The sequence below is a fragment of the Ursus arctos genome, unplaced genomic scaffold, assembly GCF_023065955.2.
Source record: "Ursus arctos isolate Adak ecotype North America unplaced genomic scaffold, UrsArc2.0 scaffold_20, whole genome shotgun sequence".
NCBI lineage: Eukaryota > Metazoa > Chordata > Mammalia > Carnivora > Ursidae > Ursus > Ursus arctos.
This window is the reverse complement of record NW_026622875.1, coordinates 21,235,629-21,253,784: the sequence shown is the minus strand read 5'-3', so window position 1 is coordinate 21,253,784 and position 18,156 is coordinate 21,235,629. Positions and strand designations below refer to the sequence as shown.

Below are 18,156 nucleotides of genomic sequence, written 5' to 3'. Positions count from 1 at the left end.
CTCCTGATAAAGTGTGAACGAAGTTACTATAGAATTGGAATTCATGTATTTTCCTTTATTTGCCAGGTGAGCTATCTGCAGCCGTTAGTTGCTGTCCAGGTCTCCTTTAATGCTACCAGCAGTACCGTAAATGAAGTAACAGTCGAGTGCAAGATTGATGGATCCCCCAACCTAAAAAACCAGGATGACCGTGACAAGTTTTTAGGACGAGTTGTGTTCAAAGTCACAGCACGCGCATAGTAGGAGTTAGGGTATCTCCACAGAGTAAATGTTGTGTTGTCTGTCCTCATTTTGTATCAGCTGGACCTGCCATTCTAGAATTATGAGACCACCTTGGAGAAAGGTGGGGTGGTACATGACACTGGGGTAACATCATAATGTGCTTCCAGATCGTAACGTTCAGTGTCCTCTCAAGTAACTGCCTGTTGCCTCTGCTGCCTTCTGAACCAGTGTACAGTCGCCAGATAGGGACCACGAACGCCAATTCTGAACACGTAGTATGGGGGTCTTGTCTTATTTTTATGTGGTTTAATTGCCAAGTGTCTTAAAGCTTCCTGTGCTGTGCTATGTAAATATTTTATAGACTTAACACTGGTTAACTGTCATATTTTGATGCCAGCAAAGTTTTAGGGATAAAATGGTACCTGATCGTCATCAAGTGACTCTCTAGCTGCAAGAAACGTGGTGTGGGGGGGAGTACTGTATGTGAGGAGGAAAAAAATAAAAGTGGATTTGAAAGGTGGACTTGATGTTTTGTAAAATCATTTTTTACATGCTGAATTAGTCTGTGGATCTTTTTGATTAAGAGCACAAACTTTATGTTGTAAAACATGTAAAAAATATATATACCGATGGGTTTATTTTTAGTGCTGGAACTAAATCTCTTATAAAGTACTTTAGACCATAGATGAAACAGCATTTTTAAGTTAGCCACTATGGATATGCACCTAATTTTTTATGAAATTAAATTCATGATTTAAATTGTACAATAGTTTGTGAAATATCTTGTTACTGCTTTTATTTAGCAGACTGTGGACTCTAATAAAAATATAAATTGTGAAATACAAAAACTCGGAACTTATTCAAAGCTTCAGACCAGTTTAATTTCAGCATTCTTTGACTTGTGTGAAATATTTTCTATCAATGTGTATTGGTATGATTCTTTGTCATAATGTGAGCTACTGCCTCCTCTGTTGATAAAGGTGTGCTTCCTATATGATCTTTGGTTTAAGCCAGTTTTTTATTTCTATCCATAAAAAGGCCAACGCTGACAGTCTTGGTTTTCTTTGTGTTGGCGCAAGCCAGAATGAGTGGGACGCAGCCCAGCTGGCCCAGGAACAGCTGTCTGGAGAGAGCATGAGTGCTCTTGGTGACCCAGTGGCAGCCTCTCCACCCCACTGGGATCGCTGGCACTAAGATCTTAGTGATAACAACAGATCTTTGTTTTAGAAATCTTTTTAACTAAAGAAAATGATTTTTGGAGCTGTTAATAAAGCAAATGTTTTGGGGCTTTGATTTTCCTTTCTGCGCGCTCTCTCTCAAGAGTGGAAAACCATTTTACAAATGCTGGGATGCCGGAGCTACGTCACGGGCTGCAGCTAGAGCACCATTTAGCTGGTCCAGCGTGAACAGGCTTTCCATTGTCAGTTTTGGCTCCTGTGGAATTCATATTATGTATTCCATTAAATTTGCATTTGTGTGTCTTTGAAGTAAAACACAGATGAAAGTTCTGTTTTAATGAGCTTAGATAAAAACAAACTAGTTCTCAGAACATGAAACAAGAATGGAGAGATCCCAAATGGGGCAGTGGGCTTGGGGAGAATAAAAATGAGATACAGACAGAAATCCCTAAATGATACTTGTACCTCCCTGGTTCAGGAGTTTGGGTATGTCTCAACCCCCTGACTGCTGAGTGACCTCAGCTGACCTACCCAATTCCTAGCCTTCTACCGAAATTAGGGGGGGTGGTGAACAACTATCACAGGCCTGCTGTGTGCCAGGTAATGATGTACCAGACTGAGGATACAGAGACGAAGACATGGTTTCTCGAAGATGAGAGGGAAATGGGACAGGCTCTGGGACAAGCTGTGGCATGGTAATCACGGTAATGGCAGTGATGTGCAAGTGTCCAAGGAGGTGGGGTATGACTGCCCTAGGAAGGTCCCTCGCAGGAGACAAGTGTTGAGGGGAGGGTCAGCGTGATGCAGATGAAGAGCTTGGGAATGAAAGAGACTCTGGACACAATCTGAGTCTGCATTTCTGTTTCATTTCACATTTTCCTCAGAACTTCAGACCATTTTACCATGCAGATTCTGGTTCCAGAGGAAATTGTTGGATATAGAGTCTCTCAAGTCATGGCCGTGCTGCTTACCCATAGGCCACAGTTTGAATAACAAGGGACCAAAGGACTACAGCCAACCAGATGTGCATCCTTGGTGATTGGGTCTAGCACTAGTTTGACCAGCGGACGGAGAAGATTCAACTGTCAGCTGACTTTAGCTGACACTTAAATATTTTCAGCAGGTTGGGGGGGGGGTCCAAGATGGCAAGGTAAAGACCCTTAACTCCCCTCCATGGACATAACCATATCTACACATATAGAGCAGTTTCTCCCGAAGACGGCTAACGACAGCTGCACAAGACAGACCACATGGAGAATGGCAAGAGGGACAAGACCGCAACAAAGGGAAACTCCAACACTGACATTGTCGCAGTGGGGCAGAATACTACTAAAGACTGAACAGATTTGACTGTCTGGGGCACAGAAAACTGCCATTTAAAAGGGCAATGAGAATATAAAAATTTCGGCACTGGAACTCTACCAAATGCAGGGGAGCTGCTGGAACTCTGGGTTGGAGGGACTGGTGATTGCAACCACTTACATTAGCCTCCACCTTCATAATCACAGACGGGAGCTGGGTCCAGGTACTACGGTGAGGCCCTGACCCCTTACACCCATCGGCCCAAGGCAGCGTGGTGCACACCAGGACAGCCTGGTGTGTACTCACTCTAGCTTAAGCTGTCCTGCCAGGGGGCCCTTTGGAGAGCCCCAGGACTGCCACGGCCTGTGCCAACATCGGCTTTAGCTATACTGCCAAGGTTCTGTCTGGATGTAGACTCACAGGACCACCCCACACCATGCCCACTTCCGCTTCAGCATCCCGCCAAGGGCAACCCCATCTTGGAGTGCTCTAGGAACCTGGCCCATGCCACCGCAAGTCTAGACAGACGAAGTTGCCAGGCATACACCGTCTACACAAGGTGAAAACCACATGCAAGACCATTTCTCCAAATTTAGGAGAAGTACCTATTCTAACTAATTCAGAGAAACACAAAGTCAAGCAAAATGAGAGGAATATGCTTCACATGAAAGAGCAAGATAAAATCATGGGGGGAAAAACTAAAAAGGAGAAAACCAATCTACCTGATAGTTCAAAGTAATGGTCATAAAGATGCTCACTGGACTGGAGAGAAGAGTGGATGCATCCACAATTTCAACAAAAAGAAAATACTAAAAAGAACCAATCACAGCTGAATAAAATAAAATGAAAGATACACTAGAAGAAACCAACAGATAAGAGGATGCAGAAGAATGGATCGGTGATCTGGAAGACAGTGAAACATAACCAAAACTAAACCCACCCCCCCAATAATAATAAGAGGGGGAGGAGTTAAGGTAGTGGAGCAGTAGGGGGCTCTGTGCTTGCTTCATCCCTGGAACACAGCTAGATAAATAGCAAATCATTCTGAATACCCAGGAAATTGCTCTGAGGACTGAGAAAACACAGCTAGAGGGAGGAAAGAGGCCGTCTGGAAGATAGGAAGCGCAGATTTGGGAGAGAAAAGGATCGCTGCAGAGGGGAGGGAGCCCTGATCATGGAAAGAGAAGACAGAGTGAGTGCAGCACACAGGGCATTGCACAAGAATACTTCCCCAAAACCATTGATGGGGAAAACGAGAGGGGCTGATCATCGTAAGTTTTTACAAGCAGTAGAGCTCAATGTCTGAAGTTCTGTGCCATCGACTGGGGCGGGGGTGGGGGGGCAGGCGGGCATAGCACTGCTCCTGTGGAGAAGGAGGGCAGAGGCTTAGGAGTGGACAGTGTGGTCCGAGGATCCCCTGGGTCTCTGGGAGAGACCATTCCCCTCTCAGAGTGCATTTGGGAGAAGTGACACTGCCTCTCACTAGACAAAAGAGCTAGCAGGTGCCACCATTAGCATATAAGCAGAGGCACCTGCTGCAGGCAGCTAACCTGGGACTCTGGCTTCTTGCTGTGCTTTACCATAAACTCCAAGGCCCTGCCGCATTCACGCAACTACCCTTCTGGGACAAACCAGCACTAGCCACAGCGGGGTAAGACCCTCCCCCAAAGGATCAGCGCAGCTCCGCACCGTGCTGGGTCCCTAAAATTTGGAGTTCTGAAATCCAACCACACACCTGCGATAAAACACAGGAGCACGGTGCTGCTGGTGGGCAGACGGCTCCCACACAGGGTGAAGGCAGGGATCTGAAGGATGCCTGGGACAAAGGACAGGAGACTGTTCGCTCTCCTCTGAGAGCTTCCTGAACAGCGGCAGGCACATCTCCCTTCTCAGGGCCAGAGAGCTTGCTGACGCCAATTTTTACCCCCACGAGTTGGCATGGACTGACTTCAGTGAGCCGCATAGAGCCCCACAGTGGAGGCTTGAGCCACTTACACCAAGCCCCACCCACCCTGCTCTCTGCAGGCACTTCTGAACTATGGCAAGTGTGCCTAAGAGAGCAAGAGCAGGCCTCTCCCCTAGAAGACCAGCACACACACACCCTGCTACTCCACCCCACCCCCCTGAAATGCACCAAGTCTACTGACCATAGAGTGCTACAAAGCTTCAGCTCTAGGGGAAATAAAGACCTAGCCTCTTTTAACAGACCACAACACACCTGGTTAAAACTTGCCACGCAGTGGACAAGGTCCAAACAGTCCACACTACAGGCAAGGAGAAACTACAGAGGACTGATCTGAGGGAAAGAAGAGCCAAAATACAACAGGATAGTGCACACAGCACACACCAGAAATACTTCCTGAAATGTCAGGCCCTGGACAGACCTCTTCTTAATATAGCTATTACTTTAAAAAGCAGGAAACATAACAGGCTTTCCTAATACAGAAGACAGAGACCTAGACAAAATGCCAAGATGGAGAATTCATTCCAAAAGAAAGAACAACAGGAGGAAGAATCTTGGCCCAAGATGGCAGAGGAGTAGGAGCCCTTAATTTTGTCTGGTCCCAGGAATTCAGCTAGGTAGCTATCAAATCATTCTCAACACCTGTGGGCTCAACCAGAGATCTAAAACAATAGTAGCTGCAGCTCTACAAATAGAAAAATGACCACTTTCTGCAAGAATGACAAGATGGAAAAACTCACCTCAAAAAAGAGAATAAGAGGCAGTACTGACTGCCAGGGACCTAATCAGTATGGACATAAGATGACAGAACTAGAGTTCAGAATAACGATTATAAAGATACTAGGTGGACATGAAAAAAGCATAGAAGACCCTAGAGAATCTCTTTCTGGAGAAATAAAAGAACTTAAATCTAACCAACTTGAAATCAAAAAGGCTATTCATGAGATGCAATAAAAAATGGAGGTTCAACTGCTAGGATAAAGGAGGCAGAAGAGAGAATTAATGATATAGAAGACTAAACAATGGAGAATAAAGAAGCTGAGAAAGAGAGAGAGAAACAACTACTGGATCATGAAGGGAAAATTCAAGAGATAAGTGACACCTTAAAGTAAAACAGTATTAGAATAATTGGGATCCCAGAAAAAGAGGAAAGAAAGTGAGGAGCAGAAGGTATATCTGAGCAAATTATAGTAGAGAACTTCCCTAATTTGGGAAAGGAAACCGACATCAAAATCCAGGAGGCACAGAGAACCCCTCTCAATATCAATAAAAATAGGTCAACACTCTGACATATAATAGTGAAACTTACAAATCTCAGAGACAAAGAGAATATCCTGAATATCCCAGCTTGGGACAAGAGGCTGGTAACCTACAAGGGTAGAAACATTAGATTGGCAGCAGACCAGCCACAGAGACCTGGCAGGCCAGGAAGGACTGGCATGATATACTCAGGGTGCTAAATGAGAAAAATACGCAGTCAAGAATACTTTATCCAGCTAGGATGTCATTCAAAATAGCAGTGATTAAAAAACAAAACAAAAGTTCCAGGACAAACTTATGTGATCACCAAACCAGCCCTACAAGAAATATTAAAAGGGATCCTCTAAGCAAAGAGAGAGCCCAAAAGTAACAGATCAGAAAGGAACAGAGATAATATAGAGTAACAGTCACTTTACAGGTAATACAATGGCACTAAATTAGTATCTTTCAATAGTTACTCTGAATGTAAAATGGGCTCAATGCGCCAATCAAAAGACACAGGAGATCAGATTGGATAAAAAAGCAAGACCCACTGATATGCTGTCCACAAAAGACTCACTTTAGACCCAAAGACCCCTCTGGATTGAAAGTGAGGGGGTGGAAAACCATTTATTATGCTAATGGCCATCAAAAGAAAGCTGGGGTGGCAATCCTTATATCAGACAATTTAGATTTTAAACCAAAGACTGTAATAAGAGATGAAGAAGCACACTATATAATAACAAAAAGATCTATCCAACAAGATCTAACAGTTGTAAATATTTATGCCCTTAACTTGGGAGCAGCCAATTATACAAGGCAATTAATAACAAAATCAAAGAAACATATCGATGATAATACAATAATAGTGGGGGACTTTAACACCCCCCTCACCGCAATGGACATATCATCTAAGCAAAAGATCAACAAGGAAATAAGGGCTTTAAATGACACACTGGACCAGATGGACTTCACAGATATATTCAGAGCATTTCATCCTAAAGCAACAGAATACACATTCTTCTCAAGTGCACATGGAACACTCTCCAGAATAGATCGTATACTGGGTCACAAATCAGGTTTCAACCGGTACCGAAAGACAGGGATTATTTCCTGCATATTTGGAGACCACAGTGTTTTGAAACTTGAACTCAATCGTAAGAGGAAATTTGGAAGGACCACAAACACATGGAGGTCAAAGAGCATCCTACTAAAGAATGGGTCAACCAGGAAATTAAAGAAAAATTTTAAAAATTCAGGGAAACAAAGGAAAATGAAAACACAACTCTTCAAAATCTTTGGGATGCAGCAAAGGCAGTCCTATGAAGGAAGTATATAGCAATACAAGCCTTTCTCAAGAAATAAGAAAGGTCTCAAATACACAACCTAACCCTACATCTAAAGGGGCTGGAGAAAGAACAGCAAATAAAGCCTAAACCCAGCAGGAGAAGAGAAACAGTAAAGATTAGAGCAGAAATCAATGAAAAAGAAATCAAAAGAACAGTAGAACAAATCAATGAAACTAGGAGCTGGTTCTTTGAAAGAATTCATAAGATTGATAAACCCCTGGCCAGACTTATCAAAAAGAGAAAGGACCCAAATAAAACAACGAATGAATGAGGAGAGATCACAGCCAACAAGGAAAAAATTACACTTTTAAGCACATATGAGCAAATAATGCCAACAAATTAGACAATCTGGAACAAATGGGCACATTCCTAGAGAGGTATAAACTACCAAAAATGAACCAGTAAGAAATCAAAAACTTGAACAGACCCATAACCAGTAAGGAAACTGAAGCAGTCATCAAAAATTTACCAAAAACCAAAAGCCCAGGGCCAGATGGCTTCCCAGGGGAATTCTACCAAACATTTGAAGAAGAAATCTTACCTATTCTTCTGAAGCTGTTCCAAAAAAATAGAAATGGAAGGAAAACTTCCAAACGCCTTTTATGAGGCCAACGATTACTTTACTCCCAAAAACAAACACCTCACCAGAAAGAATTACAAACCAATATCCCTGATGAACATGGATGCAAATATTCTCACCAAGACACTAGCCAACAGGATCCAACAGTACATTAAAAGAATTTTTTTTTAAGATTTTATTTATTTGACAGAGAGAGACACAGCGAGGAACACAAGCAGGGGGAGTGGGAGAGGGAGAAGCAGGCTCCCTACTGAGCAGGGAGCCCGATGCAGGACTCAATCCCAGGACCCTGGGATCTAACCCGAGCCAAAGGCAGACACTTAACAACTGAGCCATCCAGACGCCCTAAAAGTATTCTTCACCATGACCTAGTGAGATCTATTCCTGGGCTGCAAGGATGGTTCAACGCCCACAAATCAATGGGATACACCACATTAATAGAAGAAAGGACAAGAACCATATGATCCTCTCAACAGATGCAGAAAGCATTTGACAAAGTACAGCATCTTTTCTTGATTAAAACTCTTCACAGTGTAGGGATCAAGGGTACATACCTCAATATCATAAAAGCCATCTGTGGAAAGACCCATAGTGAATATCATCCTCAATGGGGAAAAACTGAAAGCTTTTCCCCTAAGATCAGGAACACGCAGGGATGTCCACCCTCACCACTGCTGTTCAACATAGTACTAGAAGTCCTAGCCTCAGCAATCAGACAACAAAAAGAAATAAAAAGCATCCGAATCCGCAAAGAAGTTGTCAAACTCTCACTCTTCCCAGAGGACATGATACTCTATGTGGAAAAACCAAAAGACTCCACCCCAAAACTGCTGGAACTCACATGGGATTCAGTAAAGCGGCAGGATATAAAATCAATGCACAGAAATCAGTTACAGTTCTATACACTAACAAGGAGACAGAAGAACGAGAAATCAAGGAATCGGTCCCATTTTCTTTCTTTTTTTTAAAAGATTTTATTTATTTATTCGACAGGATAGAGACAGCCAGCGAGAGAGGGAACACAAGCAGGGGGAGTGGGAGAGAAAGAAGCAGGCTCATAGCAGAGGAGCCTGATGTGGGGCTCGATCCCACAACGCCGGGATCACGCCCTGAGCCGAAGGCAGACGCTTAACCGCTGTGCCACCCAGGCGCCCCTCGGTCCCATTTTCAATTGCACCCAAAACCACAGGATACCTAGGAATAAATCTAAGCAAAGAGGTAAAGGATCTGTATTCAGAAAACTATGGAACACTCATGAAGGAAACTGAGGAAGACGAAGAAATGGAAAAACATTCCATGCTCTTGAATTGGAAGAATATTTTTAAAATATGTAGACTGCTTTGGGTAGTATAGACATTTATTGCATCTCTTATCAAAATACCAATAGCATTTTTCACAGAACTAGAACAGACAATCCTAAAATTTATATGGAACCACAATAGACCCTAAACACCAAAGCAATTTTGAAAAAGAAAAGCACAGCTGGAGGTATCACAGTCCCAGGCTTGAGGTTATCCTACAAAGCTGTAGTGATCAAAACAGTATGGTACTGGCGCAAAAACAGACGCGTAGATCAATGGAACAGAACAGAAACAGACCCACAATTACACGGTCAGTTAATGTTTGACAGAGCAGGCAAGAATATCCAATGGAAAAAAGACAGTCTCTTCAACAAATGGTGTTGGGAAAACTAGACAGCTACATGCGGAAGAATGAAACTAGACCATTTCCTTACACCACACACAAAAACAGACTCAAAACGGATGAGAGACTCAAGTGTGAGAGGGGAATCCATCAGAATCCTTGAGAACACAGGCAGCAACATCTTCGACCTTGGCCGCAGCAACTTCTTGCTAGACACGTCTCCAAAGGCAAGGGAAACAAAAGCAAAAATGAACTATTGGAACGTCATCAAGATAAAAAGCTTTTGCACAGCAAAGGAAACAGTCAACAAAACTAAAAGGCAACCTACAAAATGGGAGAAGATATTTGCAAATGTCTTATCAGATAAAGGGCTAGTATCCAAAATGTATAAAATGCTCAACATCACTCGGCATCAGGGAAATACAAATCAAAACCACAATGAGATACCACCCTACGCCAGTCAGAATGGCTCAAATTAACAAGTCAGGAAACAACAGATGTTGGCAAGAATGTGGATAAAGGGGGACCCTCTTACACTGTTGGTGGGAATGTAAGCTGATGCAGCTACTCTGGAAAACAGTGTGGAGTTTCCTCAAAAAGTTAAAAATAGAGCTGTCCTATTCCTAGCAACTGCACCATTAGGTACTTACCCAAAGCATACAAATGCAGTGATCCCGAGGGGCACCTGCACCCCAATGTTTATAGCAGCACTGTCCACAATAGCCAAACTATGGAAAGAACCCAGATGTCCATCAACAGATGAATGGATAAAGATGGGGTGTATATATATACAATGGAATACTACTCAACCATCAAAAAATTGAAATCTTACCATTTTCAATGACATGGATGGAACTAGAGGGTATTACACTAAGCGAAATAAGTCAATCAGAGGAAGACAATTATCATATGATCTCACTCATATGGAAGAAAGAAAACAGATGAACATAGGGGAAGGGAGGGAAAAATAAAATGAAATCAGAGAGGGAGACAAACCATAGGGGACTCTTAACTATAGGGAATAAACGGAGGGTTGCTGGAGGGGAGGTACGTGGGGGGGATGGAGTAATTGGGTGATGGGCATTAAGGAGGACACATGATGTAATGAGCACTGGGTGCTATATGCAACTGACAAATCACTGACTTCTACCTCTGAAACTAGTACTACACTGTATGTTAATTATTTAAGTTAAAAAAAATGGAAAAAAGACAAATTTTTACTCTAAGACAATAAAAGACTGTAGAAGGTTCTAGCAAATCCTTAATAACTCCAATGGACAAGGTTAGCCTGTGTCGCCAGCAGAATTTTAAAATCCATATTAATCAGAAAAGAATATTGTGATGTTGGTTCATAATCTCAGGAGCTTCCTGGGTGAAACTGGACACTGGCCCCCATACGTGGAGGGCAGGGAGAAGCCAATGGAAGAGGCAGGCCTCTCCAGATGGGTAGGTGGCAGTTTTATAAGCAAAGGATCTTAATTTTAAGGTTCACCTTGGGAGGCAGCAAGAGGAGTGAATCCTCACACCTGCGTGCCAAATCTTGAAAGCTTATCTAAAGGCCTTAACTAGGTTCAGTCACATATACTCAGCAGGTGTTCTCGACACCACATCATTATCTCAAGGCCGTGTTCTTGCAGCAGCCTCTGGGAGCAGGAAAGGCAAACAGAACCCACATTTCAAGGACAGGGGAGGAGGGGTGAGGAGCACAGGCCCAGCTCAAGGATCAATTGGCAGTCATGGTTTTTCAGTGAGTTCCCCCAACATGTTTCTAAGTATGTTGGAAATACATGAACCAAGATATTATGGCTTAAAAGTAGTGCCAAGGCGCTTTGAAAACCTCATATATGGTACTTTCACGATCACCTGGATCGTTCAGAGTAGCAGCTATTTTACAGAGGGGCTGTCCCAGAATCCATCCAAGACAGTCTGTTAATTAGCTATCTGAAGTAAGGTGGTTCCATAACACGGATCCCCCCCAAGCATCAGCCAGATTCCAGGGGCCCCAGGCCTCCGTGGCAGTCTCACTAAAGGAACCACAACTAGTGGTTTCTTCCTGTGGTGAAGAACCTGCAGATGCAAACAGCAGTCACTGGCCCATGTTCTCTCCATAATCCCAATGGGTTTTCTGGGATGTCTCTTCCTCTATGAACCTTCTGATTAGGGGTGGCCGGGGTGATGGAGGAGATGGTCACCGTCTGTGCTCTGAGCTCCGGCAGCAGCTGAGTATAAACACAGCCAATCCGGTCTTCTAGATGACAGCCTGGCACCTTTTAACCCCTCCAAGTACTATGTCGCCATCTTTTGTGGATCTCTCATGACAGGATCTTGGGCTCTGACCGCCCCTGCCTGCCAGCAACGTGGCTCTCTCCACCTGCCCCAGGGACAAGCCGCTCAAAGCTCACCCACGCTGTTCCAAGGCCTGCCCAGGGCTAGTCTGTGCTTCTTTGTTGAGTGTTGAGTTCCACTTGATTGTTCCTGCTACTTTGTGACACCAAATTCCAAGTCTTGAAAGTGTGTATTTTTTTCTTAACTGTGACTGTCAGCCCCTCCAGGGCTAAGACCTGCACTCTGGTGGCTTTCGGTCTCTCCTCCCAGACAGTGCCGGCTAGAACGCCCCAGCATCCAAGGCACGTGCACTTGTCACCTGTTGTACTGACTTCTGGCCATATTAGCTTGGCCCTAGTTCCTCAGGAATCTTCCTCAGAATTCAACGCTCCAAGATAGTGCCAACCACTTTCACCTTCATTGACTATTCTGAAATGCGTGTGAGGCAAGGAGGCAGAGTGGAGGCTGCCCTTCTCAAGGGTGGAACGGAAGCCAGCAAGATGCTAGTAACAGTCCAGGGCCCTCTCTGGCTTTTTAGGGGAGCCCACGCTGGAAATTCTGGTCTTTACTCCAGACCTACGATCCCATGAATTCTAGCATTTCGATTTGATCTTAGTGTGCATGTCTTTATAAGCACCCCTTCCCTGTGTGCCCCCACTGTTTAACTTCCTGTTTTTCCCATTCTGTGCAACTGTCCAAACTGCACAGCTCTTCGGACTGGATCTGACTCCTTCCAGACCCAGAGAATTGACCACCTCCTGCCCCCATCACCAACTCTGTGCCAAATGACCCACAAACCGTTTGACCTGGATCCCCCCCCCCCCGCCCCCGTATAAAACTTCACCAGTACACTTACCAGATTTGATGACTGCTGTGGAGGGGCTTGGAGCACAATTCTTAAACGCCCAATCTGGAGCCAGACTGGATTAACCTTAAACATAAAATTGCCAGTTATTTTACCAGCAAAAAAAGGGTTTATTTGGAAACAGAGAACTCCAGCCCAGAACAAACGCGCAATGGCAAAACCATAGAGCAGCGCACAGAACCAAAGAGAGGAAAACTCTTTTATAGCGCAAAGGGGACTGGGAGGGGCTGTTATAAACAAAAAGCCCATTGGAATAAACGGGGAGTTCGCAGTATAGTGGCTTCTGATTGGCTGATTGTGACGGTCTCTCATTGGCTGGGCTGTTGCCGGGGCGGAGGAGGAACCCTGTCCTTACATGTAGTAAAGGGGCGTCACGTGCTAATCACCTGCAAGCTGCCTGTCTTCCCGTTGGGCCTGCAATCACCGGGAGTGCTAGGGCGCGAGACCTGCACGTCCTGGCCTCCCCACTCCATTCTAAATGAGTTTTCCTTTTATTAATTTTCACAACTGCTTAGGTTTAAATCCTTTCTCAGGCCCATGCCCAAGCTGTTTCTGAGTTTTGGTTTGTAAAATAGGGCTAAGTACTTGGAACAGTGCCTGGCAATTAGTGCTGTATGTCTTAGCTTCTTATTATTGTTGTTAAAGATTAGTTTTTTGGGAAACAAATTATTTCTCTCTTCCCTCCTGTGCTTCATTCTCTGGCCACGGGAGTCCTCAATTTTGTTAGGCACATTCCCTACACTCATCACCATGAGCTTTTGGAGCGAGTGTCAGCTGTTCAGCTTAGGAGACTTGCTCAGCGTTTGTGGCAGTTCCTGGGGGTGGAAAAGCATTTCTACCCACTGGACTAGCCACTAATTCAATTTACAAACCAAGGACTAAAAGAGTTTCTCCTTAAGAGAGGTACATCCCTAGCCTATTAATACACCTATGGGGGCAGAATGTAGGGGGAAAACAGGCTCTGTGTCTGATCTGGGGGGCCTTTTTTAAGATTTTATTTTTATTTGAGAGTGAGCGAGAGAGAGCATGAGCATAGGGAGGGGCCGAAGGAGAGAGAGAGAAGCAAACTCCCCTGCTAAGCAGAGGGTACAATGCCGGGCTCAATCCCAGGACCCCAGGATCATGATCTGAACCACTCAGGCACCCACCAGGAGGCATTTTTAAATGGGCTTCTGATTGAATATCCCTGGACTCCGTTCACCTTTTATTTTTTAAAGATTTATTTGAGAGAGAGCATGCATGTGCGCGTGAAGTGAGGGAGGGGCAGAAGGAGAGGGAGAGAGAGAGAGAATCTCAAGCAGACTCCACACTGAGCAGGGAGCCCAACTTGGGGCTGAATCCCACAATCCCAAGATCACGACCCAGCCAAAACCAAGAGTCAGACACCCAACCAACTGCACCACCCAGGCGCCCCTGAAAGCTCACCTTTAAAATCAGGGGTCTAAACAGGACTGTCTTTAGACTTAAGATGAGGGTGGGGTGAATGTTTGGCAAACCTCTCAGAACTCAGGCTTGGAGCAGTAGCCTGATGCCTTGTGTTGGCCCCTCTGGAATTTAAGGCTTTTCCCTCCCTGGATGCAAAGATTGGGTGTGGAAGTTTCTCTGACTAGCTTTTTTGCAAGTGATTTGGTCTCCATGACTTTGGGGTGGTCACTTGCCTTCGGTACTGCTGGAGCTTCTCCTGGGAAGATACTACAGATAAATTCACATGGGAGCCGCTGAAGTATTACGGACTTCTTGATGTAGTTCTTAGTCATCTGTTTTTGACTGTATAAAACACTCATTCCCTCCCATGCTCTCTGGCTTCTCTGGGCAAGTGTTCTCTTGTTAACAGCTGCCCACACTTAGGTATGGAAGAATCCAGTGGCTGCCGGTTAGAACAAGCATGTTAATGGTAGCAAGCAGACAACTAGCTAGTAAAGGACTGGGGGAGGGGGAATAAAGCAGCTGTTTTTGGTTTTGAAACATGGGCCATACTGGCTTGGGACTTATCAAAGATACATAGCCCTCATACTTCCATGGTCTTGTCTGGGTTTATAGCAAATAAACTATTAACCTTTCTGGGCAGGAGAAAAAGGATCCAGTACACAGGCCCGGGTTGGTTGGAAAAGCAGTCGGCTTGATGGACAAGTGCTAGAAAGGACGAGGCTATGAGTATCTAGGAACCAGAGGCGGGTGACTAAGGTCCGGTGTCCCTTCGAGCTTCCTCCCTAGGAGTCACGGTATTTTTTTCTGCTTAGATCGGCTTATTTGCTACTACTACCCAGTTGCTTCCAGAGCCAGGCAAATGCCTCACCTTTGCAACTGTTCACCCTTTTCTCTGTCCTGTCCTCTCTGGACTCAATCCAGCAGAAGTGAGAACACAGGGTGGCAAGAGGCCAATCTTTGAAACTTGCCCAGGCTTTGGCCAGATCATATGTGCTGAACGTGAGGGCATTATTTGTTTATTCAAAACTAACCAAAAGGTCAACAAACTTTGGAAGAGCTCATAAGTCACTTTTTCATTTATTCATACATTAAGACTGAGAGCCTATTATTATATATCAGCTGTTGTAACAGGCCCTGAATTTACAAAGATGAAAGACAGTCCATGTATAACAAATGAGTTCCTGATTCTAGGTTATTGTTAGAGAATTTCTAATTTCCCAGAAAAAAGATTTTCACTGGTTTCCCTTACACAGACAGTGAAGGTTGAGTATTCCCAAGCGAGGTGGACACTGGCTTATGATTCCTGAGCTTATAAGCAGTGGTGACCTTTCCTCCCACCTCTTCCAAGCAAGTGTTCCAGCCATAGAAGTCCTTCAAACATCCCCAACCACCCACAGTGTGTGTGTGCTGGGGGGACAGGGGCGTTTGCACACCTATACATACTGTATCTCATAGGAAGGAAGAAGACAGGTAAGGGTGTGTGAAGTACACTCCCGACTTTCCCCTACTAAGGGTGTCTCTTTTCACTTGAAACTATGCTAAGAAAGTTAATGGTCAACTGCAGAATGTGTTCTAATACTGCTTATTGAACATGACAAAATCCTATAGAAAATTTGCGATTTTGTTATAGGATTATGCATAGGGATTATTTTATGGGATTTGGACTGTATATACATATGTGTGTGTGTGTGTGTGTGCAAAGAAATCTCAACTAAGTTTTCTCAAATGGCAGCTCATCAAATGAATAGATTGTTTTCATGGTTTGTCTTGTCAATTCATTAATTTACACCCAGCAGGACTTTAACTCAATCATGGACTTCTAGTGCCACAATGGGTAACATTGTCTTGCAACAAAAACCTAAAAAACACAACACAAAGGACATTGTGCTTCTGTTTACCACCTGCTGCAGGTGGTGCTGAAGTTTTCATCCCCTGGCTCCCCACCTGGAGGGAGAAACAGCTGCTGACTGCTGATGGGCCATTGCCCTCCAGGGGCTCTATGGTCCTCATGGCTGATGATATATGGATGTTGCCGTCGTTCATTTCTAGGCTTATTCTGCTCGTTGTAGGTCAGTTGGAGAAGGTCATCAAAAAGACGTGACTGCCAGTTGACCCATGAGTTGGACCCTGGCACTCAGGCTCCGCCCTCCCTCCCATGTCCTTGGAATGGGGGTTCTGCTTGCCTTTCCCGTTCCCAGAGGCTGCTCCAAGGACACAGCCTTGCCACAGTTGGGAACACCTGCACAGTGTACGTGACTAAACCCAGTTAAGGCCTCTTTATGAACTTTTAAGACCTGGCGAGTGGGTGCAGGATCCATTCATCTTGTTGCCGCCCAAGACAAGTCTTAAGTGTAAGTCCCCTTTGCTTCTAGAACTGCCACCTACCAACCTGGAATGGCCTGGCTCTTTCTCCACCCTCACCCTACCCTCCAGCTAAGGGGGTGTGTCAGATTTCACCTGGAAAGCCCCAGAGGTTGTGAACCAACAGTATCTCCCAAACTTTTTCTCCCATCGGTTTCTGTGTCTGTCCTTTGTCATGATGGCTGGGAGAGGCCGCAGCCTGTCCTAGCAGGCACCTACCTCCCTGGCCAAACCCCAGCCCTGCAACTTGTTCGTGTTTTTGCCCTCCAGGCTCTGAGAGATCTTTCAGAAGGGATTCAGGATGGGAAAGAGATGGGGGGGGAGGGAGGAACTCTCCTTCACAAGCTTATTTCTTTGGCCAGGCCTGTCTTTAACCTGCCCAATCAATGTACAGACAGGTTTTCTGGCCCAGGTGCAACAGGGAGGTCACAGCTGCCCTTGCAGTAGCGATCCTTAACCAAGAGGTTTTAGAAATGTTTTCTGAGGAACTCTCTGGAAGCCCTGGGGCTGGTGGTGTCCATTAACAAGCACCGTCTCGGAAGACTCCTCTTCTAGAGGGCTACATCCTTGCATCCAGGTGAGGAAGCCAGAGACCTGGGACCTTTTAAGGTGCCTGCCTTCCCCACCCTGCTGCCAGGGGCGGAGTCAACGCCCCAGTGAAAGGAGCAGGCAGCCTCTTATGCTCTGTCCTGGCTTGTCTGTTTGACGAAGGTAGGAGAGGAATACTAACCCCCCTGGAGGGAATGTGGTTTGATGACCTGCATCGCTTTACATTCCTTTAATCTGACTTAGAGGAGGGTCCACGGGGCTCCTGTTTGGTTCTGGTTCTTAAAAATAATTTCCAAAAGTGCTTATTAAAATCAGAATCTGTCATCCTCATTGGTATCTTTAACTGTTAATAGTGATTTATAAACTGAATGTTGATAAAACTTGAGCACGTCTGTTCATCTTCTAGATGGTCGTGGATGGGGGGAGCCCGTCATGCAGCACCACCAGCCACTGCTCTGTGGGAAGGGCCTTGTCTCTACTCCAGGGACGCATCACAAAGGCAGACAATACCTCGTTTTAAAAACACATCCTGTAAAAGCACTTTCTGTTGTGTTCAGATTGAAGAATCCAATACAAATCTTCATTCGCTGGAGGGTTACAACAAGTCTATTCACCTATTAGCAGAACCTGAAAATGATCCCTGTGGACATGGTGCCTTTCAAGGCCATCATTTTCGAGCTTCAGTGTACATTCTTCTCAACATTTCTAATTGAGTCCTGGCTTTTTGGGGCTGTGGCCAAGTGCTAGGATATGAAAAAAGAAAACAGATCTCCAAGCCTCCGTATGGTAGGCCTCTTGAGCAAGGGAGGAGATAAGCAAGTGAGAAAGAAGTGATTGGGCGAGAGTCGCTGTGCCCTGTGGCTGAAGTGTCAGAAAGTGATCTGCATGAGATGAGAAAGTGGTTACGACAAAATCGACTTTGCATTAAGTGGGATTGGTTTCACCCACTCTGATACAGGTCTTCCTTCACCACAGTGCATTTTATACTCTGAGAAGATTTCCTGAAACAAGTTTTAGCAAGGAGCTGGAAAGGTCTCTCAGGAGGAAGGTGGACTGGCAGTGTGCAGGGAGCTCGCAGGCATCTGGCTGTCGTCCGCATAAGAACAGATGAAGCCCTCCTGACAGACGAAGCGGGGGAGGGCTGGTGAGGT

The 18,156-nt window shown here is 45.0% G+C and overlaps 2 protein-coding genes across 5 annotated transcripts in view; one reads left to right on the top strand and one right to left on the bottom strand.

Annotated features, from left to right (window-relative positions):
* The window catches only part of ATP1B3 (ATPase Na+/K+ transporting subunit beta 3), a 41,168-nt gene extending 40,098 nt beyond the window's left edge, over positions 1 to 1,070 (top strand). For both annotated transcript variants that reach the window (XM_026497163.4, XM_057316020.1), the window contains one exon: positions 67 to 1,070. In XM_026497163.4, coding sequence (XP_026352948.1) covers positions 67 to 240 — 174 coding nt within the window. In that variant the 3' untranslated portion in view covers positions 241 to 1,070. The remainder of the gene's footprint in view (positions 1 to 66) is intronic.
* The window catches only part of TFDP2 (transcription factor Dp-2), a 215,269-nt gene that overhangs the window by 17,710 nt on the left and 179,403 nt on the right, over positions 1 to 18,156 (bottom strand). For 2 of the 3 annotated variants that reach the window (XM_044383454.3, XM_048216264.2), the window contains exon 12: positions 12,659 to 12,733. In XM_044383454.3, the coding sequence (XP_044239389.1) occupies positions 12,700 to 12,733 (34 nt within the window). In that variant the 3' untranslated portion in view covers positions 12,659 to 12,699. Of the gene's footprint in view, positions 1 to 9,177; positions 9,697 to 12,658; positions 12,734 to 18,156 lie in introns of those variants that run through there. The other variant, XM_057316016.1, reaches the window with a different exon arrangement.